Here is a 24,865-nt window from a genome sequence, read left to right on the forward strand (position 1 = left end):
CCGGGCTCAAGGGATTTTTCCGCCCCAGCCCCTTAGAGTAGCAGAGGCTACTCGTACCCGGCAGGCTGAAGGTTTTAAGGGTAGTTCCCATGATGGGCACTCCTAGGGAAAGGGCAGCAGGGGGCCAGGGTCGGAGAAGATGCCAGGGAGAGAATCAAGGGCATCTTCAGTCGTCTCCATAACCCATTTCACATGACTTTGAACCGAGTAAATTTTCTCCCCATTCCCGTCCTTCGTCCCCTTTGCAGCCCCTCACAAATAAACATGAGACCTCCTCTTTGTAAGTGTGGCTTTTATTCACTGCCAGCTCCAGGATGGACGGAGGGGCGAGTCATGCACAGCCGAGGTCTGCCCTTCAACACCAGGCAGCGCGCGAGGGCTCAGGGAGGAATGCAGAGCAGGCTGCAGCGCGGGAATCTCCCTCACCAGGGGGTGTGGAGCAGTCTCACCAGCTGCCTCCCAGATGCCCAGCGGGTCACCCGCAGCATCACTGGGAAAGAACTGAGGCTAGAATCTGCTGTAGCTGACACCGTTCAAGCTCTCTTGATGATACTGCCTGCAACAGGGCCTGGCAGATGCTCTCTTCTACCAGGACCCTCCCTGGGCCATCCTGGGCCAAGTCTCTGCCCCTTGCTGGGCCTCAGCTGCTTGGACTGTACAATAGAGATAACAATACCACCTCCAGCCTTCTAGAGGCGGGCAGAGGGAGAAGCCATGAGTAAAAGCGCTTGGCACACAGTAGGTGCTTAATAAATAGTCATTGGGATTAGTCTTGTAAACACAAGGAAACTCAGGCACAGAGTGGGAAAGCCATTTTCCCAGAGCCACACAGTGAAGCTGAAATTCAAACCTGGGTCTTGTTGCCCTCAGCTGGCCTTCCTCATGGAACCTCTTCCCAGGGAGGCTCTGACACTGAAGGACCTGCTGACGGATGTTTCAGACATATCATGGTCAAGGGCTCACTCTGGTGGACCTTGAACACATGGGATTTTGTCCAGAGTAGACACCCCCTCCTTGGCAGTAGCCTTTGAGGCCTGTGCCTCCCAGGGCATTGGGGACACCTGCCAGTGGAGTAGGAGACCTCTGTCTAGACCTGGTGATCTCCTACTCATCCATCAAAGCCCCAGCTCCCACACCCACTACTTCCTCCAGGCTGGAGCCTGCAGGATTGGAGGCGGACTCTAGCAAGGATGGATTGGGGACGGCAGCTGTGACAGTGGGAAGTGACCCTCAGAATCCAGTCCATCACTGAGATTAGATTGTTTTGGGGGAAGCGCAATTTGTGGACCCTCCAGGTCATATCCAAACCCGGCCTGGACTGGTGAGCTTGGTTGCATCCTCTCAAATCAATCTTGGGTTGGAAATGGGATCAGGACAGACACACACACACACACACACACACACACACACACACTTTGAAAGTACAGACAAACTAGAAAACACAAACACACACGACTTGTCCAAAGTGCTTCCTTCTCAGCCCAGAGGGCAGGGTCTCTAGTCGGGGTCTCAGGTGCCTGGGGCCAGACCTGGCAGCCGCTTCCGAGGAACGGCCAGTCTGACTATTGCTTATAAAAAGTAATAAATTAGTTGCAAGGACTCGCTGCTATTTACAACGTCGCCCGCGGCCCCCATCCCTGCTCCTCCTGCCCCACGGCCACCAGAATACGAGGGAGGCGCAGTCTCCACCCTCCAGCAAGGACCGAGATGGCTTCTGCCTTCTAGGTGTCGCAGGCTGATGTGTCAGTCTCCATCCAGGCGTGACTTGACGGAAAAAGACAGCACGAAGAACGCGTGGCTTCGAGGCCCGGGAGCGGCGGCTGGGCTCAGTCCTTCGCGGCCGGGGCTCCGGGCGCGCTCTCGGCGCCTTCCACGGCGATCTGCGGCACCGCGGCGAGCAGCACAGCGCCCTCCTCCGGCGGCTCGTCGAAGCTCACCTCCTGCACCGCCTCCTGCTTCTTGAAGGAGTCTCGGCGCTCGGACAGGTGCAGCCGCCGCATCACCACCAGCTCCGAGTCCTGCCCGCGGCTGCGGCGCCCGGGCTCCGCATCCAGCCGCTCTCCTGTGCCCAGCTTGTCGGCTGACTGGCCCCGACGCAGCCGCGGGGACCGGGGGGTGGGGTGCCCGGGCAGGGGCGAGGGCGAGCGCGGTGGGGCTGCAGCCACGGGTGGACAGGCCAGCGGGGACGGAGGGATGCTGCTCGTGGACTTGCGGCGGCCAGTCTTGTGGCGTGGTGGCCCCAGTTTGGCAGCCAGGCCATGCAGGGAGCTGGGGCGGGTGTGGCCAGCAGCGGCTGGGGAGGCAGGGCTGCTGGAGCTCGGGGACACGCTGGGTGGGGATGCGGTATCTGTGGGTGACAGGCACAGGTCAGAGCCACCAGCCTCAATGTCCCCAGCCTGCAGGTGGGGCCCTGGGACCGACCAAACCTGCCAAAGCCCACATCTTTCACCGTTGCCACCCATCTGCACAGGGCCCTTTCCTTGGCCTAGATTCGGGGAACTCCTACTCAACCATCAAAGCCCAGCCCTCTCGCCCCTTGCTCCAAGAAGCCTTCCCTGCCTCCCCTCTGAATTGCCTCAGTTTCTCCCTCCTTCAGGTCTGACCCTTTCCCAGTGGCGTCTGTGTCTTTTTGGTGGGGAATGGGGTGGGGTGGGGGGTATGGGGTGGTTGGGGGATTGAGCCAGTGGCGCTCTACCACTGAGCCACATCCCTGGCCCTTTTAATATTTTGAGACAGGGTTTTACAAAGTTGCTTATGGGGATTTACTAAATTGCTGAGGCTGGCCTCCAACTTGTGAACCTCCTGTCTCAGCCGCCAGAGCTGCTGGGATTATAGGCAGGTGCCACCGCACAGGCTTTTTTAAAAAAAATGGTACTGAGGACTGATCCGAGGGTCTTTCACATGCTAGGCAAATGATGGACCACTGAGCCATACCCCCAGCCCTTTTTAATTTTATTTTGAGACAGGGTCTTGCTAAGTTGCCCAGGCTGGCCTTGAACTTGTGATGCTCCTGCCTCAGCCCCCTGAGCAGCTGAGACTACAGGTGTGAGCCACTTAGCCCCGATCTGTCTACCTTTTGAAGACTAGGGGCTCTCAGGTCAAGTCAACAATCTTCCCAACACCCAGACCAGCCCTCCCCACCCAGTTCAGTCTCCATGGCCCCCTGTCGCCCCCCATTTTAAACTCAGATTTTTGGGGGGATCTTGTTCCCTAAAGCGCCAGCAGCTGCCTCCTGCTTTCCTTTCTGCTCCACGGCTCAGGGTGTTCCTCGGCTGGGCACCCCTTCCCCGACCCCCACATCTGTCTCTGGCCACCTCAGGTTGCCTTTTAGGCCCTAGGAGGCGGGAAGGCTCCAGGTGGTCACCCCTGTCCCCAGTCCTGCTGCCTCCTTCCTGGGGACCAGCCCTCTGGGGGGCTGGGTGCGCACCTACCTGCTGGGGCATCGGGGGCGGGGCTGCGGCAGGGCGTGGTGGGGCTGGGGGAGAGGCTGTGCGTGGGCGAGCCCGGGAGGCTCTCGCTGGAGGACAGCGAGTGGTGGAGGCCGGAGGAGAAGCTGCGGCTGGTGTGCAGCGCGGAGACGGGCTGCTTGGAGATCTTCTTGAAGAGCGACTTGCGCCTGGGGACCGTGCGGAGGACACGATGAGCAACGGGAAGTGGGTGCCTGCGCCCCGCGTCCCCCGCAGCCCGCCGCTCACCGGTCCTGGGTCTCCCGCCGGCGGCTCCGCTTGCTCCTGCGCGCCATGCGGCCCTTGGCCACGTTCTTCCGCGCCGGGCCCACCTTGATGGACGTGTTCTCCAGGGCCGTGGTCCGCAGGGAGAGCTTGTTACCGCTCTGTGGATAGATGGCAGGGTCGCCTGCGGGCCCCTGTGCTCTGGCGCTGGGATCCGCCAGGCGACCCAGCTCCGTCCCCAGCACTGAAGGCCCTCCAGCTCCGCCTCCCAGGGCCCGGCGGTCCGGGCTGGGGTGGAGCCCGGGGCCCTGCGCACCAGACAAGGCGTGGGCCACCGAGCCCCCCCCCCCCCCATCCATCCATTTCTTTGCCCAGTGTCCCCCCTTCCCTGTCCACACACCCCTCACCTCATGGCCTGCCACCCACAAGGTCAAAGACACAGCCCACGGTCTCCGCCCCGCCACCTGGAGCCATCCACGGCCCCCTGTGGTCCCGGGAGCTACCAGCAGCGCCCGCCTCGGCCCCTCCCCGTTGCTCATCCGTGTCCTGCGCATGGTCCTAGGTCGGCTGCCCGTGGCCACAGGGGGCTGGGGCGAGCCACACAGGATGGCCAGGGGGCAGGATGGCTTCTGGCAGGTCACAAGGGGGCAGAGGGAGGGGGACGCGAGGCCCAGAGCGGACGCTGCGCGGGCACCTTCAGCAGCAGCTCCACCACGTCCATGTGCACCAGCCCCAGCACCGACTCCCCGTTGATGTGCGTGAGCAGGTCGCCGGCGCGCAGGCCCGCCTCCTGGGCGGGGCTCCCGTCCTCCACGCTCTGGGGACAGGGGGACAAGAATCAGGGCTGGCACCCCACGTCCCAGGGCCCCAGCTGCTGCCCTCACAGGCCTCGGCTTCCCTGCGCTGGGCAGTGGGGGGCATCGGTGCCCCTGCCACCGTGGGCCCCTGCCACGGTGACCAGGGGCAGGGCGGAGACAGACGCCGACTCCAGCTGCCTCTGCCACTGGTGGGAGCCACACTAGCAGGACACCCTGCTGTCCCCACTCACCCTGGGTGCCCCCCCACTCACCCAGACAACGTGGTGCACGGTGTAGACGTCACTGTCACCCATGTAGACGCGGATGGCCCGCAAGCTGAAGCCGTACTTCTTGCCCGAGCTGTGGATGACGATGGGGGGCCGCAGGCTGCCGCACACGGGGGACGGGTCCCGGCTGGGGGAGGAGTCTCGGGAGGACGGGTTCGAGGACAGGGAGCGCGGGGACAGGGGGCTCATGAGGGGGCCGCCGCTGCCATCATCTGTGGGCATCGAGAGGTCACTCCCTGTGGGTCCCCACGGGGCAGCCTCCTCCCCCACGGTGGGCGCGGTGGCCGCCTGGCAGCCGCGGGGTACCTAGCACAGACACCCCCAGGCCTGGAGCTGGTCCCCAGGCGCCAGTGCTTCCTCCTCTAGGGCTCAGCCCAAGGGGACCCGCGGGACCCCCTCCCAGCTCCTGAGTCCCTGGCCACAGCTGTCCTGGGCCTGCTGGTGACACACACCTGGGCAGCACCAGGCCAAGATGGGGCCTCAGCTGTTACCTGCTGTGATGATGAGCGACAGGGCAGAGACGGACGCTGACTTGGGCACACGTCCCCCGCTGCCCCCGCCACTGCTGGGGGAGGCCCGGGACTTCTCGGGCCCCGGGTCTCTCGGGCCCCCGAGGCGGCGGCCCCGGCCAGCATCCAGGGGCCGGGGAGTGGAGTGGCGGGCCCCCGTGCTGTTGCTCCGCAGGCGCGCGTGGCTCAGGGCCGCTGTGTCAGCTGAGGGGGGTCGGCGAGGTCACCCGGCGCCCCACCTTCCCGGTTGGCATACACACAGCCGGGCCCCGCCTCGTTCCCAGTCCCTGCACACCCTTCCCGAACTGCGCCCAGGAGAACGCCACCGAGTCCCCTCCCTTTCCTGAAGGCATCTTCTCTCCGTCCCAGTGGGACCTCTGTCTCCTCTTGGGATCCCCAACCCCATCTTGACCCTATGAAGCTGGGGCTGTCGCCCTCTAGATCGTGGCTCCAGGGGCCTGAGGCCTTCCTGGGGCCCGGCCTCTCCTGGTGTCAGTGCGAGCCCTGGGGACTCCTGTGCACCCCAAAAGCCCCCTGCAAACAGCCCCCTTCTGGGAAAGTTCACGACCTCCTGCCCCCGGGCCCCTTACCGGAAAGGCTTGAGGGCTTGGGCATCACTGGGGTGGCTGGTGGAGGGGGGTCAGGCTCCCCCAGGATGAAGACGGGTTTCTTAGGGTCCCCAGAGGCTGGGCCTGCTCCCTCGTCCTCTGAAGAGAAGGCAAACTTGGGCATCGTGTCTAGGCTGATGGTGCTCAGGAGGGATGGGCTGGGGCCCCGCTCAGGCTGCGACGAAGATGAGTGACAGGAGGAACCGGAGGACGTCCAGGACCTTAGCCTGCGGGGAGGGAGAGCCGCGTCCCTCTGACCAGGTGCCTGCACCCCAGCATACGTGGCCCCTCCCGGCCATGTCTTACTCAGCCTGGAGGCTGAGGCAATACAGGTGCAAATACAGGGGAGGCCTCTGTAGTGCCTGGAGAACTCCTATTTGACCTTTAAAACCCAGCCTCCAACGCCCATTCTCCAGCAGACACTGATTGTTTCTGTTGGGTCTGGGCTTTGAAGGATGAATAGGAGTTTGTTAACAAGACATTCTGGACAGAAGGAACAGTGTAAGCAAAAGCCCAGCAGTGTGATGGTGCACAGCTGCTTTAATTTTTGGTGCGATTAGGAATGCGATTAGGAGTGAGGTTAGGAGGGGTCTGATAATCTGGCCCATGTGTCTGACCCTTTTCTACTGGGCCACTGGGAAGCTCCTTCAACCTCAGCAGGCTGGGAGGTCGGATCTGCCTACACCCTTGGCCCACCTACCGGACTTCAGTGCTCTGCCGACGGCCGTTCTCCCCTTCGCTGCTGCGCTCCCACCCTTCCTCCCGGTCCTCACTGTAGCTCCTTTCAGCGAAGGCAGGCGTGGGCTGGACGGCCAGGAACTCAGAGCTGCTGTAGACCTGAGAGGCGGCGAAAGACCACAGGGATGATGATGGCGAGGGCCGCCGCAGCCGCAGCCGCACCAGGGCCCGGCCAGGCGGCGCGCCTCCTCGACGCCTGGTGCCTCCGTTTAACTCCCTCCATCGCCATCTCCCCAAAGACAATGGTCTTTAGCTTGATGTACAGATGAGGAAACTGAGGCTCAGAGTGGCTGGCCACTGGGGTCAGAGTCTCATCCAGGGCTCAGCCCAAAGCAGAGAGATTTCTGACCAAACTTTAAATAAAGGGAGGCATTTAACATAAGCTTGTGGGAGTGAAGAATAACACCCAGCACAGCACCCAGTACTCAGCACAGCACCCAGCACAGCATCCAGGACTGTCACCACAAGGAAGAAGCACCCCAAGTGTCCTCCAGCAGATGGCTGACCAACAGAACATGGTCCAGCCACACAGAAGAACCCTCTGAGCCGTAAAGGGCAGAAGCACCAATATGGAACACAAGGTGAAACATGACGCTGAGTGACAGAAGCCAGCCAAAGGCCACGTGACGTGGAATGTCCAGAACAGGTGTGTCCATGGGGACAGGAAGCAGATCAGGGGCTACAGGCGCTGGCGGGGGCTGAGGGTGCTGGCAGGGACGGGGTCTCCTTTAGGGTGGTGCTGATGCTCTGGAGCTGGACAGGCCTGGGGTTGACACACTGTGACTGTGCTAAACGCTACTAAGTTGTGCACTTCAGAGTGGCCGAAACGTGAGTTTGTTGTATGTGTTTTATTGCAATTTAAAAAACACACACACCGGGCGCGGAGGTGCACGCCTGCCATCCCGGCACTCGGGAGGCTGAGGCAGGAGGATCACGAGTTCAAAGCCAGCCTCGGAAAAGCGAGGCCCTAAGCAACTCAGTGAGACCCTGTCTCTAAATAAAATACAAAACAGGGCTGGGGATGGGCTCAGTGGTTGAGGGTCCCTGAGTTCAATCCCTGATTCAAAAACAAACAAACAAACAAAAAACCCTACACCCAGAAAAGCTAGCAGACAGACAGACACTTGGCGACACTTCCTGCCACGGCCACACCCCAGCCTGGCCCACCTTGCTGAACCGGTGGGAGCAGGAGGAGAACTGGGGGATCTCAGTGGAGGACTCCTCGTCGTTGGTCTCCTCATCCTCGGAGCCCAGGTGGCGGTACCGTTCTGAACGCGCTGTGGGAGGGAGAGGCACGTGAAGCCACCGATTGCCCAGAGGTGTCCCCAAGGGCTGGGAGGCGATGCAGGGAGGGCACGGCAGGATGAGGGCACACCAGGGCAAAGGCCCTGCCCGGTGGGTCTAGGGACCCTGGACAGGAATTCTTGTCTCTGAGCCTCAGATTCCTCACCCTTGAAACGGGTCCAGAATTAGATAAAACTGTCTTTCAAATGCAAAGGATTTTCCCCATTTCGCCAAAGAGGAAACAGATGCTCAGAGAAGACCTCTGACATGCAGTAAGTTCTGGATAAGGCGCAGGAAACAGCGCCCTTGCTCTGTGCCTGGCAGCAGCCTCAAATGGGGAGAAGGGTTGTCTGGGTCCTCAGGCAGTCCCCTGAGGAGTCCCCTCCATGAAAACTCAGCACGGTGTCCCCTTCTCCTCTGAGGAGGACGTCCTGGCCGACAGCCGGGCACCGGGGACTGTCCCCCACCCCGGGGACCCTCTGGACCACGTACTGTCAAAGTAGCTGGTGTCGTCCTCGGCTTCCAGCTGCGGGACAAACTCGGCCTTGTGTCGCAGGAGCCCCGCCCAGTCCAGGGCCAGGAAGAAGGGGTGCTGCTTCACCTCGTGGGTGCCGCCTGCAGACATGCGGCCTGAGCCCGGGTCCCGGCCACGCCCCGCAGCCCCGCAGCCTGGACGTGATGCGGCCCAGGCAGGACTGGAAACCGGGGCCAGGAACCCGCCACCGCGCGGAGCCAACAGCCGGCTTGGCCCCTGCTGGGCGGCCCCCCTCCCAGGACTTCAGGACACGGCCCCAGACGACAGCACAGGCCCAAATCCTTCCTCAGCCTCAGTGTCCCCTGTGAGCCCCAGACCCCACAGCTCTCGGAGGCCACATGCCCTGGCGCACTCCTACGCGACCCTCAAAACCCCAGCTCCAGCCTCCCCCTCCAGGCAGCTGCCCCAGGGCAGCTCTCTCCCAGGGCCCATCCCCACTCCCCGTCCCTGGGCCCTGAGTCCCGAGCGGACACCCTCCCGACCCTCCCCGCCTGCGTACCGGTGCCCAGCCGGTCCAGGGGGCTCTGCCGCAGCAGCCTGGTGATGAGGTCCTGGGCATCGGCAGGGAGGGCCTCGTCCCCCTCGGGCCATATGATCTCATCTAAAACGAGGGGAGGGGTGAGGCGCCTTCCACCTCCTCCCCGCCTCTCTGTGCTCCTGGCCCTGGGTTCCCTTGTGCCCCTAATGCCTGATGGACACCCCGCAGCGGTGCCCTCCTCCCGAGCCTTTCTGTCTTCTGTCCCTGCAGCTCGCCCGGCTCCTCCGCAACAGCCACCTGCCCCGGGGCTGCCCTGCTCCCCTCCTGGGCACTCTCCGCCTCTAGAGTTGCCTTTTCTTTTGTGCGGTGCTGGGTGGAGCGGCCTCACAAGCTGGGCAGGCGCTCTACTGCTCGGCCACACCCCAGCCTTTTTTTTGGAGACATTGCTACATTGCTGAGGCTGGCCTCCAACTTGTAATCCTCCTGCCTCAGCCTCCCAAGCTGTAGGGATTGGAGGACTGCTCCACCGCGCTTGACTCCTCTCTCTGATTGTCCATCTGCCTGCTGGACAGCGAGCACCATGATGGTGAAGCCGTCCATCCCTCTCACCCTGGACCGTGTCCCCAGGGCACACTGTCAGGGGTCGATCCTCAGGCAGGGCCATTATTTCCCAACCCGAGGGGGACCCAGGAGGGCTGAGACCAGGGCTGGGGAGGGAACGCACCGCTGACCACCTGGCCGAAGAGTTCTTCAGGGGTGTCTCCGAAGAAGGGCACGCAGCCCACGAGGAATTCATAGAGGACGATCCCCATGGCCCACCAGTCCACCGGCTTCCCGTAGCCCTGGCGGAAGATCACCTCGGGGGCGATGTACTCGGGGGTCCCGCACACCTGGCGGGCAGAGCGGGGAGCTGAGGGTGGCCCAGCCCAGGAGGGACCCAGGAGGGAGCAGGGGAGGCCAGGCTGGCCACGGGGTGGGCAGAACTCGAGGGGTCGGCTGTCTCCATTCTCCTGTCTCCATTCTCCGGCATCCCTGGGGCTGGCCTCGCGCCCAGGGGCCGCCCCGCGCCGGCTCTCACCTGCTTGTCCACAAACTCGCGGGCGTCCTTCTCAATGTGGCCCTCGTAGAGGTTGGTGGCCATGCTCATGAGGCCAATTTTGGACAGGCCGAAATCGGTCAGCTTGATGTGGCCGAGGGAGGTGATGAGCAGGCTGTGGGCATGGGCAGAGCGCTCAGGTGGGCGAGGCAAAGTCACCTGCCTGTCACCCGGCGCAGCTCCCAGGGGGCCCAGGCCTGCACCTCCCCGCCAGGGCCACTGGAAGAGCACGGGTCCCAGGCTGTGTCACAAGGCTCTCTGTGGCCCGACAGGGTGTGTCTGGTGTCACTGCTGAACACCTACTGTATACAGTTGGCCCTCTGTACCCATGGTTCCGCATCCACAGAGACAACAGACTGTGGACTGAAAAATATTTTAAAAATATGTGTCTGCACCGGACATGCACAGACACACTCTGGCCCTCGGTCCCTGAACAACGCAGGACAGCAACGGCAGGTGCCCTGCAGGCCCGGTGAGGCCCTGAGAGGACTGGGGCAGACAGGAGGACGCATGTGGGTTATTTTGAAAATGCTGCATTTTATAAAAGAGACTCTGTCGATTTGGGTATCTGTAGGGACCCTGATCTCAAGCCCCCGGGGACACCAGGCCTGGCTGCGCCCTGCTGTTCAGAACAGTTTCCTAGAGCTGGGCGTGCTGCTGCCCACCGTAGGCCCAGCTACTCAGGAGGCCGAGGTGGGAGGACTTCTTGGGCCCACAAGTTCAAGGCCAGCCTGGGCAATGCAGCGGGACCTGCTCTCAAAAAAAAAAAAAAAAAGTTCTGGGGCAGGGGACGCAGCTCAGCAGAGGAGCACTTGCCTGGTGCATGTGAGGCACTGGGTTTGAGTCTCAGCACCACATATAAATAAATAAATAAAAGATCTATCAATAATTTAAAAAAATTTAAAAAATTAGTTTCTGGAAAGTTCATGCTGTATGTTCATCATTTAGTGAAGCATTTATTTGTTACCAACTGGGTACCCTGGCTCTATAAAGCAATTATGTACACCTACTATGAACACCACTGTTGCTCTCTTTTCTTTCTTTTTAGGGGAATATTGGCGATCGAACTCAGGGGCACTGGACCACTGAGCCACACCCCCAGCCCTATTTTGTTTTTTATTCAGAGACAGGGTCTCACTGAGTTGCTGAGGCTGGCTTTGAACTCACGATCCTCCTGCCTCAACCTCCTGAGCCACTGGGATGACAGGCGTGTGCCACCTCGCCTGGTGCCTTTTCTTTTCTTTCTAGTGCTGGGGATGGACCCAGGGCTTGCACGTGATAGGCAAATGCTCCACCAATGACACCCCAGCCCTAAAAACTGCTTCATAACCCCCACATCAGCGTGTGGAGTCCCTCCTACTTTGGTTTGGGTTCCTTAGAGCACAGAGCCAAGCCAGATGCAGAGCAGATGTCAAGTCACACACGCACAGGGAAGGGCTGGGGGCCGGGCGCTCACTTGTCGGGCTTGAGGTCGCGGTGCACGATGCCGTAGTTGTGCAGGTACTCGAGCGCCAGCACCGTCTCCGCGAAGTACATGCGGGCCATGTCCACGGGCAGCGGGCCCATGTTCTTCAGGAGGGTGGCGCAGTCACCGCCTGGGGGAGGGGTGCACATACATACTGCAGGTGCCTACTAAGTGCTGCTCTCCCCTCTGTACCAGCCACTCCACACACGCACACTCCCTAGCTTTGGGTCGGAGGCGCTGTAATGCAGGTACCCCTCCGGCAGGTGGGGCTCCAGAGCAATGCAGGCCGCACGGACATGCGCAGTAGCTGCGTGCCCCCCCACTCCTCTCCCGACATCCCACTGCACTCCCAGCAGGGGCTCCTGAGAGTCCCCCAGGGCAGGCTGGAGCCGGCAGGGGGCAGGGCGGCGCTGTGGGGGAGCCCCTGCCGGAGCAGGCAGGATGGGAACCCCACCTTCCACGTACTCCATGACCATGCACAGGTGGCGCCGCGTCTCGAAGGAGCAGAACATGCTGACCACAAAGGGGTTCTCGGCGAAGGTGAGGATGTCGCGCTCCACGAACACCTGCTGGATCTGGTTGCGCAGGATCAAGTTCTGCTTATTGATCTTCTTGATGGCGAAGCGCTGCCGCGTGTCACGGTGTCGCACCAGGTAGACAGCCCTGGGGGTGGGGCGCTGGCTGAGCCCCAGGCCCCAGTGGGTCCGCCCCTCCCAAAGCTGCCACCCTCCGCTGCTGTCATGCAAACCGTGGCAACTGTGTATTGGCCCCGGATTATTCATTTCATTTTTCATAATTAATGGACACATAATTGTACTTATACTACGGGGCACAGTGTGATCACTGGATGCACGTACACGACATGTAAGGATGGGGGCACTTCCGCCTCCTTGAACAGCCAGCATTTTTCTTTTTTTTACTTTTTTATTTTGACGTGTGTGGTGCTCGGGATTGAACCCAGGGCTGCTTACTACCGAGCCCCATCCCCAGCCCTTTTTTATTTTTTATTTTAAGACAGGGTCTTGCTAAGTTGCTGAAACTGGCCTCGAACTTTCGATCCTCCTGCCTCAGCCTCCCAAGTCGCTGGGATAATAGGCATGAGCTACTGCACTTGGGCGCATTGATCATTTCTTTGTGTTGGGAGCCTTAGAACTCTTCTCTTAAAAAAATTATGGGCTGGGGGGATGTGGCTCAAGTGGTAGCGCGCTCACCTAGCATGCGTGAGGCACTGGGTTCGATTCTCAGCACCACATAAAAATAAAATGGAGATATTAAAAAAATTAAATACGTAAATGTAAATTCTTCCGTCTTTAGATGTATATAAAATATATAATGAACTGCTGCAAGCTGCCCCGCCCACAGTGCAGAGGCCCTGGGGCTACCTGCTCCTATCTAACTGGCACCTGCGGACCTGCCCACGCCTCCTCCTGCCTCCTCCTGCCTCCACGCCTCCCGCTGGCTGTTCTCATACCAGGCCTCGCCAGTTCCCCCACGGTCCACTGGCACCAGCTCAGACTCTGTCCACATCTGAAGGACTGAAACAAGCCCAAGCCAAGAGCGAGGGCCACTGAGGGCCACTGAGAACTACGGGGCCAGCCCAGCTCCCAACCACAGATCAGATAAAGGTACAGAGGCCGCAGCCGTTGCCACTCTCTGCACCTCTGACCCAGAGTGTCAGGTGGACACACAGGCCCTGCTCCAGCACCCCTCTCCCTGGCAGTCCCCTTGACCCCCGCCCTTTTTCCATGGTAACACCCTAAACTGTCACGTCCAGCTGGGCGTGGTGTCACCAGCAACTCAGGAGGCTGAGGCAGGAGGACTGCAAGTTAGAGGCCAGCCTAGGCAACTGAGGGAGACCCTGTCTCACAGCTGGGGATGTGGCTCAGTGGTCGAGTGCCCCTGGGTTCAACCCAGGAAGGAAGGAAATAGACCGCAGTGTCCAGGGGTCTCAGCTGCAAGGGACCCAGCTCTGTGCAGAGCTGTCCAGGCCACCTACATGACCTACATGCCTGCTGTATGCATGGGGTCATCTTTTTCCTTAACCAGCCTCCCAAGCCCTAGAGTCCTCTACCCTGGGGCAGGTAAAGGCTGCTCAGAGCCCATCCAAGACAGTCACCTGGCGCCTGTGTCTCCGTGTCCCTGCGGCCCTCAGCTGCCCTGTCTGCCCGTCCAGTATGAGGGTGAGAGTCTTGCTGACAAGAGACAGGGGCTTCCAGGGCCTCAGCCATCCCTCTGCCCATAGGACAAACGGGTCAGGGACCCGAGGACTCACCCATAGGCCCCGTTGCTGATGAGCTTGATGGTCTCAAAGTCACTCTCACATGGCTTCCTCCGGGATGGGCCAACCAGGGCACGGCTCTAGGGGACAGGAGGGGTCAGGACCCTGCCCCCCTGCAGAGCTGGTCCCCTCCCGTGGGAAACTCCTACACCTCCTTCCAGGCTCACCTTATAGTGCCCCCTCCCACCCAGCCTGCCCTGCCCCAGCCTTCATGGGGGACAGGCCCACTTCTGCCACCTCTCCCCAGTCACAGGTGTTTATTAAGCACCTACTACACACAAGACCCCCCCAAGTCCAGCCCTCTATGTCTGCCTGGCCTACTCTGGAAAGAGCAGATAGGAAGGGACCCTGGTGCTGCATGACTCACCTCTGGGGACTCGGGTGCTGGGGGCTGTCCTCCGTCGAGATGACTCAGAGGCTCAATCTCTGCAGATCGAGAGAAGAGGCTTGAACAGCCTCACGCCTTGCCCCTTGCTCCCTCCAGAGTACTGTGGGGCTGCTGCTGGGCTGGGGACATCCTGACCAGGCTCCTGATACCACCATCGAGCCAAACCCAAAGGCTGGACTAAGCAATGACTGAGGAACCTTCTAGAAGGTCAATGGGTACCCCGGGCTTCAGATGGCTCAGGACTCTGAGCTTCAGCCTGAGACCCCTCCCTCCACTTGGGCACTGCTCACAGGAGGCCTCGTGACTTCCAGCCTCTGGGCTTGGCAGGGGCACCTGAGTCTCCAGGACGAGGCCTGGGTTCAGGTCGAGCTCCTTTTTATTCTCGGTGCCTTTCACTCCAGGGTGCTCAGGAGACAAGCCTAGGCCACTCTTTGCCACCCCCACGGGGGCAGACCCTCACTGCCACCCGCAGCATCTCCATTCCACAGCACCACACCCAAGGTCCAGGGGGCAGCCATGGCCAGTCTACGGGTGGTCTGCTCCCAGGCACACCTGGGTGGACACCTGCCTGACCTCATCTTCCCAGCGCCTCAGTCTCCCAAGCTTTAATGGGAACAATGACAGGGTTACCATAGCAACGGTGCTGGTGAACGCTGGCCGCCGTCATGACCATGTCCAGCCCCTGCCAGCACCTTCACTGCTGTCCCCTTCCCTCCTCACCCGGGCAGAGTCCAACCCCTGGGCCTTTGCCTGTGCTGCACCCCCGACGCCTGCAGCGGGCCATCTCCCCTAACTCCAGCCTTCAGCTTGGACACTGTCACCTCCTCCCAGTCTCCTGGGCCACTCGGGCCTGGCCCAGGCCCAAGTCTTATGCTGTGGTGGCACTAGATCCCGGTCCCCACCCCAGGTAGCTGGGACTCCAGGTGCCCACCACCGCAGTGGCCTCAATGGAACCCCCCCTCCGCCTGCAGTGCTGGGGCAGAACCGGGCATCCGGTGCCAGGCAGGCGCCTACCACTGAGCCTCGCCCCTGCCCTTGGCTCAGCTGATGCTGGGTTCAAAGACACGGAGGTGAGCTGACCCCAGAATCTGGGGCACTTGCCCACACAAAAAGGGCAGGGCGGTGTGGGGTCTAGAGGTCGCTCTGACCGCTCCCTGGGCCAGTTCCCTCTCCTCGCCCCGCCCCGCCGGGCTCACCCTCCAGCGGGTCCTTGGCCAGGCCCAGCTGCCCGATGATGTACTGCGGCAGGTCCGTCTTGATGCCCTGGCCCTCCCGGGCCTGGCCCTCGGCCGCCTCCAGCAAATGGTAAAACTCCTCGGGATCGAACTCCTGGGGTGCGGAGAGGGGGTTAGCGGGGCTCCCACACTTGGCTCCTGCAATTCCCGACCCCTCCCCGGGTCGCCCACCCGAGCAAGGTCGCACCCTGGATCCCCTTCAAGTCCTGCACAACAGGAGAACTGTCGCGGTCCTCCTGGCACAGCCCAAGACCTTGCATTTGCTGCGCAAAAGGGGACGCACCAGACACTCGAGGAGCCGGGCGGGCCGCGAGATGATGATGAGCAGTTTTCGGACAAGCTGCACGATGAAGCCGACCTCCTCGCTGTCCGAGCGCTCATGCGCCTGGGGAGGTGGGCGTGGCGTCAGTCACAGGCCACGCCCCTCCGCCCAGTCCTGCCCCTTGGACCCCCTGCCACTGCCCGGGCCACCCACGTCCTGCAGCAGCCGCTCCAGCTTCTCCTGCATCTCCAAGAAGTAGCGGGAGGTGACCAGGTTCTCGCCAGACTTGGCCAGGCAGTCTCGGGCCAGCTCGACGATCTGGTGGTGGATGAAGCCCAGGACGCCATCCGCCAGGGCCAGCCGCGCCCCGGGGGCATTGGCTAGGAGGAACTCCTGCAGGCGGCCCTCCATCTGTGCCGTGGCCTGGATGACAAGGGGACCCGGTCAGAGGGCAGCTGGGGAATGGCATGTGCATGTGGTACAGGACAGAGCAGCCATGCCACGGTGGGGATGATGGGCAGAGAAGCAGTGTGCGCAGGAGGCGGCAGGTCAGAGACGGAGGGACAGGCAAGGACGACATAACACGAGGACGGCACTGGGCCGGCCCAAAGCGGCTCACCTTGGGAAACCTCTCGCGGTACACGTGATTCATCATGACGATCTCATTGTCGAAGGTCCCTGATGTGCGCCCAGGACTGGAAGGGGGACGGGTGGACAGTTCGTGACATGGGACACAAGACCCAGCCCAGAGGAGGAGGCAAGGGGCCTGGCTCTGGGCCAAAGGTGGGGGCCAGAGGTGGAGGAGGGACAGTGTGGGTCCCCACAGCAGCCCAGGAAAGGGCTGGGCCTGGGGCCCGAGGCCCAGGCCCACCTGAGGCTGCGGGAGCGGGGGCGCAGGCGCGGTGAGCGGTGGCCCTCCTCATCAGCCACACTCTCTGAGCTGCGGAAGTGCTTGGACAGGAAGCAGAGCTCGTCCGGCGTGGGCTGGAAGGGAAGCTGGTGGAGACGCTCCCTGGAGGACGAGCTTGACTGTCGGGAGGGGAAGGTCAGGGTTAGAGCCAGGGCCCTCGGTGCCACCGCTCAGGGACCACACCCTGCCTGCCTCCTAGGCATCCCTCAAAACCCGAAGGCCCCTCCTTCAGGAGGCCCTCCCTGCCTATATCCCCAAGTCTCCCTCTGGTCAGAACCCGGCCTCACAGGCCTGCAATCTCTGGGTCCCCCAGACTGGGGGCTAGCTGGGGTCAATGTTGGGTCTGCTCAGAGGCCCCCTCCACTGACCAGAATGGGGCCTGCGGGGACAACCAGGAGGTCTGCTTCCTGGATAACTGACACCTTGAAAAAATACCAAAGGTGTGTTCTCCCCACCGGGCACCCGCCTGTCCACCCCCCAAGGAGGAGCCCCGGGTACCGAAACGGTGGAGCTGGGCGTGTTGGTTCCATAGCCGGAAGACGGGAGAGACGCCAGGGACCATCTCCTGCCGTCTGCCCTGGAAAGAGGAACAGCAGTAGATGGCACCATGGCCCAGTCCTGGTAGCCAGTGGGGACTCCAAGTAGGTACTGTGGCTTGCAGAAAATGGCTCCGTTGGAAGAAGGACCTTGGGAAGGCTGAGCCGGGGGCACGGGCTGGCCAATCCACAGCGTGTGCTTTCTTCCTGACCCCAGGCGTCTCCTCCAGGAAGCCTTCCCTGACTACAGCTGCCAGTGTGCCCCCAATCTCAGCCTTGACCTCTAAGTTGTAGCTGCTAGGGGACACGCTGGCTGCCCCTGGCAGATCAAGGACTCCTCGAGGGCCAGAGTCCAGCCTCCCATTCACCGCACACAGCAGGGGCTCAATAAATGTTGAATGAACAAGTGACATTCAAGTCCCTGACACGTTACAGGTGCTCAGTGAGCTCTTGATGAGTGAACTGGTGACTTGTTTAGGGCCTCCCTGGTTCTGGGGTCAGTGCCCCTCATCCTCCCCGGGCTCGTTGCAATTACCTGTCTGCGCGGTGGATGTGGCTGCCGGGGCCGATTGTTTGCCAGGGGCAGGAGCCAGAGGGAGACACCACCACCAGGCAAGGGGAGGGGAGGGGAGAAGGCGAATGAGGAGCAAATCCAGCCACCCAGCCCGGGCCCTGCGGGGCACTGTCCCCTGCGGCCACTGTCCCCTGCGGCCGGCGACCACTCACCTCCGGGCAAAGGGGAAGTTAATGGCGGATGCAGCGGAGAAGTTCCGGGGACTGTCCAGGGGGCTGCTGCCTGCTGAGGGGGGTGGGGACACTGAGTCAGGGGACAGAGACAGGCCAGAGGCACCTGCCTGTGGCCCCCGTCCCACACTCACCGGTTGGGACAGACAGTGGTGACAGGGGCCGGGATAGAGTCGGTGACGGTGTTCCCACGACCAAGCTTTTGCGGTTCCCGCTGCGGCAGCTGTCGGGGTAGCAAGGGACCGAGTCAGATGGCGGGCCCAGGCCTCTGCAGGGCACCACATGTCCAGCTGGGAGCACAAGTGCGGCCAGTTTGGCGGCAGGACAGAAGTGGGCCCGGCCACTCCCACTGCACCCACCACCCAGGTGGCTTCTCCCAGGTGCTGGGCCTGGAACTCGGCCTCGCGGTAGACACTGCGCATGGCCAGGGGACCCAGCCAAGCCTCAGGCGTCTGTGCCTGCAGCTGCTGCCCACCCTCCGCCCAGGCTGCGTCCATCGCCAGGCGGACCCACAGGTAAGGCAGAGGGGACGCCTGGAGCCCCGGCTGGCTTGAGACAGCCACGGCGCCTGCGCAGGAGCCCCAGGCCACTGCCCCCACCTGTGGGCAAGCCCCTTCCCCCAGGATCCGCCTAAAATGCCAATCTCATATGACAAAGACTCAGAGGACGGCGACCTGGTTTCCTGTGAGCATGCCACACTTGGCCCACCGCCCCTCTCTCCTCCCTTCACCCGGGGTCCCTTCTGGCCACCAGACTCCGGGCACAGCCTCTTTCACCTTGCCTGGCCTTCCTCCACCCACCTGGGCCCTGGCCCAGCCCCCCCCCCCCCCCCCCCCGCCTTGGCAGAGGGAATCAGGAGTGACAAGTTCCCTGCCCCCCACCCCCAGCAGTCGCCCAGCAACGGGCGCTGCTCTGCTCCCATGTGCGACGCCCCCACGCAGCCACCAACGCAGCTCAGCAGGAGAACTGCAGGGAGGCAGGCAAGGGTTGGGGCCTCTAGAGGGACGATGGAGTCCCAGGCAGGAGGCACAGCCCTTGCAGGCCAAGACGTGATGGCATGATCCGTAAACACAGGCGACAACAGGGAAGAGGGACCCACGCGTAGCTCCTTCTGGCGCCTGTTTCCCATCCGTGTACCTCGAAGGATGGGGGGAGATTCCATGAGACCCACACACGGCGCTCAGCTTTGGACCCCAGGCGGGTGGGTGCCTATCATGTTGCCTTTCTCTGGACAACACTCTGAGGTCCCTGACTCCTAGGGGGCACGACACCAACTCCTACCAATCCTGACAAGGCCAAGCGGAGGAGAGATAAGCTGCACCCATTTCCCAGACTGGGAAACCGAGGCCCACAGACGCCAACAGCCACAGGGATGTCCTCTAGCCTGAGAGGCACAGAGACAAAAGTGAAACCGGTAGGTTTCTGCCAAACTTCCTGCCAACCCCCCACGTACACACACACCCGCCAGTCGCCACATCCTCACACCCCAGTGCTGCGGCCCACAGCGCTTGCTGCGGTCCTTTGCTGCTTCCAGTGGCATTTGGAAAAAAACACTCGGTTGGCCTCCCTCTGGCTCCCAGGCAAGGCCTTGAAACCACAGCCAAATCCGAGTCTCAAAGGAGAACTAGGCATCATCCATTCACTTCCTGAGCACCTATTGAAAGCCAACTGTTTACACAACCCTCCCTGGAGAAGGCTCAGGACCAGTAACTATCCATATGGAGCCCAGGACACAGCACAGAATAAGGATTGGGCTGGAAACAGGGCCTTGAGGCCACTTTCCTGTACCCAGTCTCTGCCAGGCCCATACACACTCCAGGGTGCCCCCAGGATCTCAGAGGAGAGTCTGAGCCCTGGACTCAGCACTGAGGTCTTTCAGCAGCTGGTCCCACTGCCCAGACTTTGCCTATCTGGGCAAACAGAAATACCAGTGAGGAACCCCAGAGGGGTTAAGGATCATCATGAGGTCACACAGCCAGGTGATGGCTAAGTTGAAACTTGAACCCAGATCTTTAGAGTCCACAGCTCCCTCCAGAGAGACCCAGCCTTGCCTGGGTTGACCCAGCTATTTGGTCCTGACTTCCCACCCACACGCCAGCCTCCTGCAGTAAATATTTGCTTCTGAGCCAACATTTCCATTGAATGGGTCCTTGGGACAGAGCAGCTTCAGTCTTTCGGAGCTCCTCTACAGTTCTGCTCAGACCTAGAGTCCAAGGTTCGAATCCTGACTCGGTCCCAACTTGCCGCTGCCTCTGTCACCACCCCAGCTGCGACCCGGGCAGAAAGATACCGAGGGACAGACAGCAAAGGGAAGCTGCCTGGGACCTTAGAGAATACGTTGATCTCAAAACGTGCCCCCGCTCCCACGATGGCCCCCCGTGGCCCCTGCCATGCCGCCGGGTCACACGTCTGGCAACTCATACTTGCTCGGTCCCCGCCGCGCCTGGGCCGGCACGGTGCCCCTACCTCTTGGAGCGCTGCAGCAGCGCGCCCTTGGCCAGGCGGCTCCGATGGCCGGGAGCCGCCACCGCCGTCCAGTAGCTGGGGTCGGACATGCTGCTTCCCTTTGTGCGGCCGCCGCCGCCCGAGGTTGGGCAGGCGCGGGGGCAGCCGGCGACGGCGGGGCGCGCACCTCCACGGCGGGAAGAGCCCCGGGAGCCCCGCGGAGCCGGGCCGGGCAGGGGGCGCCGCGGGGCCGCGGGCGGGGGGCCGGCGAGGAGGAAGCGCGCGCCCGGGAGCGCGGCGGGAACCCCGCCCAGGCGAGTGCGGGGGCGGGGCCTGGCCTGGAGGGGGGGCGACACGGAAGCGCAGCCGGCGGACCCGCGTGTCGGCGAGTGGGCGGGGCGTTGCTATGGTTGAGGGCGGCGGGGCGGGGCGTTTCCAGGGGCGCGGGCGGCGAGGGCGGGGCGTCGTTGGGGCCCCAGGCGGCGAGGGCGGGGCGTTGCTAGGGCCCCAGGCGTCGGGGGCGGGGCGTTGGCGGCACTTCCACAAGTGGGAGCGGGGGATCTTGCCTATTTTCCCCCAACGTAAATCCCATCACTGTCCCCTTCCTCTTTCCCGGCGCGCTAAGCCCTTCTGGGTGTGGCACTCGAGACCCACCCAAGCGTCCTGGCCCGGCTCGTGCTGGCTCCACTGCTTGGAATCCAGCGTGGCAAACCCAGCTTCCCTTCCCTGGCAGCCCTGTCGTCTTCTGGCTGGGGGCCCCTAGGAGTCCCCGCGTCTCCCACCACTGGGCTACCAGGGGGAGTGTCGGGCAGAGGGAACCTGAGCACCTGGCCTCCTATGCCCGTGTGTAATGGGAGAGGGCCTTGGTCAGCAGTTTCTCCAGCCTCAGTCTCCTCGACTGGACAACGGGAGAGAGCTGGGCTGTCACCAGGATTCCAAGAGGCAGGTGGCGCCCACAGAGCTTCCCATTCGCCCTGCGACACAAGTCCCATAACTGTTAGCATCACACTAACTCCTGGCCTGTTTCCTCGTCTGTCACAGGCCCCGGGGTGAACGCGGGGTTGCACTGGAGAGGCAGGGAAGGCCTGGCATGAGGCTGGGATTCTATGTGTGTTCACTCTGGATGCCACTCTAGGTGGAGGGATGTCTCCTTCCTCCTCTCTGGACAGTCCCAGGAAGCCAGGTGTTGGAAACCAGGAAGCCATTCTGAGGGCGGTCTCTTCCTAGGCCAGGACCATTTGGAACTCAGCTTAGGTCTGATGCTGAAGCCAGACTCCATATCTGTGACCAGGAGACTGAGGCTGAGGTGGGCGCTGATGCCCTGTGTATAGTCCTGACTCATCCCTCTTCACAAGTCACTCCTAGATCCTCTGCCAGGGCCCCTCTATCCCCAGTGCCACTCCTAGGTGCCCCACCCTATTGGGTGTTTCCCCAGGCTCCCCAGACCTGGAGTTCAGACACCGGTATCCGGTCATTCATTCACTCAGCAAACATTTATTGAGCACCTACTCTATGCCTACTCCTGTGCTGAACTCTGAAGACCCAGCGGGGACCAGGCCATACAATTTCCTTGTCCTCAGAGGTCCCAGTCTGGGGTGGCAGAGAACAAACAGGAAACGAGGAAGTGAACAATATTATGTCAAACGCCAAAGTGGAGAAAGGAGAAGAGCGAGCGCAGGTGCCACACTGGCCAATGGTGGCTTTAGCTGGGAGATCTCTCAGAGAGGATCACACTGCGGCCAGCAGAGACACTGAGAAGGAAGAGCAGCCAGCCACAGAGAAAGGGCATCCCACACAGGAGCGAGGGAAGGGGCTGGCGGCTGATCGCACTGGCTCCCAGCTGCAGGAGGAGGCGAAGGATCAGTGGGGAGCCGCGGGGAGCCGGGACGGGGCGCCATCTGGGTTGTGTTTGTGAATCCACCATGTCCTCCGTGGGACGCAGGGGCTGTGGGGGGACAGGATGGGAAGGGACAGGAGGCCAGCAGGAGACTTGGACGGCATGTGGGAGGGGACCACTGGGGTCTGGATTATGGTGGGGCCAGGAGGAGAAGTCCATGCATTGGGACCTGTTTTGAGGGCAAGTGGTGAGTCCTGGGGTGGGGGTGGCGGGGGCCACCTAAGCTCCCAGGCCAGCATCCGGTCTGAGCTTGGTTCAGGGAACAGAGCCTCCCGATTCTGGGGATGGAGCCACAGACTCCATATTTTGTCTCTGCATCTGAGCCACCCGCCCCACCCATGTGTTCCAGACACACCTCTGCATACGCTGGGTACACAAGATGCTCCTCTTCACCAGCCACAGGTACACTTAGCAACCCCCACGCCCCATCACACTTGCCCACTGCCCTGGCCTCCCCAGCAGCGGCCTCTCCCAGGCCCATCTGGCCTCAGTTCCCCCCCACAGCACAGGGCCTGCTTCCGCGGAAACGGAGAAGGCCACCTTGAAGGGCTGATCTCTGGCCAGACGCAGCGGCAGGCCCCGGTCATCCCAGCCACTCAGGAGGCTGAAGCAGGAGGATCACAAGTTCAAGGCCAGCCTCAGCAACTTAGCGAGGTTGTCTTGAAAACAAACAAACAAAAGGGCTGGGGATGTGGCTCAGTGGTAGAGCACCCCAGTTTCCAGCCCCATAAAAACAGAAGGGCTGCTGGGCTCGGGAGGCTGAGGCAGGAGGATCGCGGGTTCAAAGCCAGCCTCAGCAACATCGAGGTGCTAAGCGACTCAGTGAGACTCTGTCTCACAATTAAATACAAAACAGGGCTGGGGATGGGGGCTCAGTGGTTGTGTACCCCTGAGTTCAATCTCCGGTACTCCCCATCCCCCCACAAAAAGACAAACCAGAAGGGCTGAGCTCTGACCCCGCTGGCCGCCCATCAGACAGGCCCCTCCTGTGCCCACACCCCAACGGCTCCTCACTGCTCTGGAGCAGAACTGTAGAATCCCTGAATGGATCCCTCTTAAGATTCAGATCTTACCCAGGTCCCTCATCCACTCTGTGACCTTGGCCTTTGCCTCTCTCGGCTTGTGCTAGGGACTGGGTAAGTGGGTCTCAGGCCTCCCCCTGACTGGCTGCTGGACTGGCCACCGCAGCCCTTCTGCCCTCCCCACTGGCCCATCCCCCTGTGCCTCTCCTGACCCCACATCCTGTAGGGCTCCCAGTGCCCCAGATACAAAAGCCACATTCTTCCTGACCTTGGCCTTTAAGGTCCCAGGGGTGTCCCAGGGGCTCCCAGTGCTGCTCCTGCCTGGAACAGCCTCTTTGTCCACAAGGGTCCGCCTCATATCTTTCTCAACACCATCTCTCCACTCCCGCCACCACAGGAGACACCCTCCCAGCTGTCCCCATTCACCCATGCCACAAGCATTAGCCGAGCACCCGCTGGATCCCAGGCCCTGCCCTGAGGACACAGATGATCATAACAGGTTCAGGTTTGGGGCTCCCAAACCTCCGAGGGAGAAAAACAACTTGATCACACAAGAAGACGTGCAGGTCGCACTCCTGGTGGGGACAGAGGGAGGGACACAAGCATAACAGTGTGACCAGGATCTGGAAAGAAGTTGGCACAGTTGCCCGTTTGAGGGCTTCATGGAGACCTGGAAGGAAAGGGGCTCTGGGCAGAGGGGAAATGATCCGAAAGGTCCTGGGGCCTGACCAGTCTGCATTGAGGATGACCAGCTCCCCCAAACTCTTTGACTAGAGCAGACTGAGCGATGGGGAGAGGTATGGGGGGAAGTGGGGGCAGGGACACAGGGACCATGGCCTCTAGAGCCTTGGGGGCTAAGGGGACAAATGAAGGCTTATTCCTAGGGTGCTTGGGCCACCTGGAGGCAGAGACCCATTTGCTCGCATGGCCCGAGGTAGTTTGGCTCTGCTGCCCCCTGGTGGTGAGTGAGGCATCCTGGTGGCCTCCCCTCTGGCCCCAAACTGCCTCCATTTCCTCTGGTAAGTCTGTTCGGCCACGCCCAACCCAGGGCTCCTTCCCTCCCCTCCTGTCCTCACTGGGGTGGAGGCCAAGGACTCAGAGTCAGATCTGTCCTGATGCTCTCCCAGGGCGTCTCTGGGCAATACATTCTGAGGTTGTGTGCTTGTTCTCTCCTCTCCTCTATGGGGATGACAGCAGTCCCTGCTTCTCAACTTACTCCAGGCCCTACTCTCTTCTGTCCAAATGTTGCACTACCTACCTCTTTGTCTCTGCCACATCCATGCCTGTCCCCAGGCAGTGACAGAAGCTTTAAAATTTTTCATCCTGCCTCAGGACCTTTGCATATCCTGTTCCCACTGCCTTGTGCCAATTTCTGCCTAGATCTGTCCATGCCCGGGCTCAAACAGCAACTCCCCATGAGTTCCCTACTTGAACGGGTCTTGTTTATCCACACGCTTGCTCATCACCATCTCCTCATGCTGGCTGAGAACTCCCTGGAGGAAAGAATGTGTTCCTCTTGTTCACATTTATGCCTTTAGCACCAGGCACACAGTAGGTGTCTAATAAGCACTTGCTGATTGAATGACAGGAAACTTGCCTACTGCCAGGCACCCAGTGTGGGCTCCATGTTGTTCTCTCTTATTAAAACATGTGGAGGGCCAGGGCTGGGGCTCAGCGGTA

General features: G+C 61.5%; 1 protein-coding gene across 13 annotated transcripts in view; it reads right to left on the bottom strand.

Annotated features, from left to right (window-relative positions):
* Positions 1-275: 275 nt before the first annotated feature.
* Mast3 (microtubule associated serine/threonine kinase 3) overlaps positions 276-24,865 on the bottom strand; it is a 33,039-nt gene continuing 8,449 nt past the window's right edge. For 3 of the 13 annotated variants that reach the window (XM_071601214.1, XM_027932605.2, XM_027932608.2), the window contains 26 exons: positions 17,956-18,044; positions 17,804-17,876; positions 17,613-17,633; positions 17,040-17,118; positions 16,503-16,660; positions 16,251-16,326; positions 15,845-16,054; positions 15,653-15,754; positions 15,331-15,463; positions 14,114-14,172; positions 13,741-13,826; positions 11,923-12,131; positions 11,460-11,598; positions 9,986-10,118; positions 9,632-9,797; positions 8,929-9,030; positions 8,387-8,509; positions 7,778-7,887; positions 6,573-6,709; positions 5,855-6,099; positions 5,247-5,468; positions 4,741-4,967; positions 4,366-4,488; positions 3,696-3,832; positions 3,432-3,616; positions 276-2,347 (listed from right to left, as the gene is read on the bottom strand). In XM_071601214.1, coding sequence (XP_071457315.1) covers positions 1,827-2,347; positions 3,432-3,616; positions 3,696-3,832; positions 4,366-4,488; positions 4,741-4,967; positions 5,247-5,468; positions 5,855-6,099; positions 6,573-6,709; positions 7,778-7,887; positions 8,387-8,509; positions 8,929-9,030; positions 9,632-9,797; positions 9,986-10,118; positions 11,460-11,598; positions 11,923-12,131; positions 13,741-13,826; positions 14,114-14,172; positions 15,331-15,463; positions 15,653-15,754; positions 15,845-16,054; positions 16,251-16,326; positions 16,503-16,660; positions 17,040-17,118; positions 17,613-17,633; positions 17,804-17,876; positions 17,956-18,044 — 3,865 coding nt within the window. In that variant the 3' untranslated portion in view covers positions 276-1,826. Of the gene's footprint in view, positions 2,348-3,431; positions 3,617-3,695; positions 3,833-4,365; positions 4,489-4,740; positions 4,968-5,246; positions 5,469-5,854; positions 6,100-6,572; positions 6,710-7,777; positions 7,888-8,386; positions 8,510-8,928; positions 9,031-9,631; positions 9,798-9,985; positions 10,119-11,459; positions 11,599-11,922; positions 12,132-13,740; positions 13,827-14,113; positions 14,173-15,330; positions 15,464-15,652; positions 15,755-15,844; positions 16,055-16,250; positions 16,327-16,502; positions 16,661-17,039; positions 17,119-17,612; positions 17,634-17,803; positions 17,877-17,955; positions 18,045-19,102; positions 19,196-20,287; positions 20,435-24,865 lie in introns of those variants that run through there. The other 10 variants (XM_027932606.2, XM_071601203.1, XM_027932609.2 and 7 more) reach the window with 7 other exon arrangements.

This window comes from Marmota flaviventris, chromosome 1 (assembly GCF_047511675.1).
Source record: "Marmota flaviventris isolate mMarFla1 chromosome 1, mMarFla1.hap1, whole genome shotgun sequence".
Lineage (NCBI taxonomy): Eukaryota > Metazoa > Chordata > Mammalia > Rodentia > Sciuridae > Marmota > Marmota flaviventris.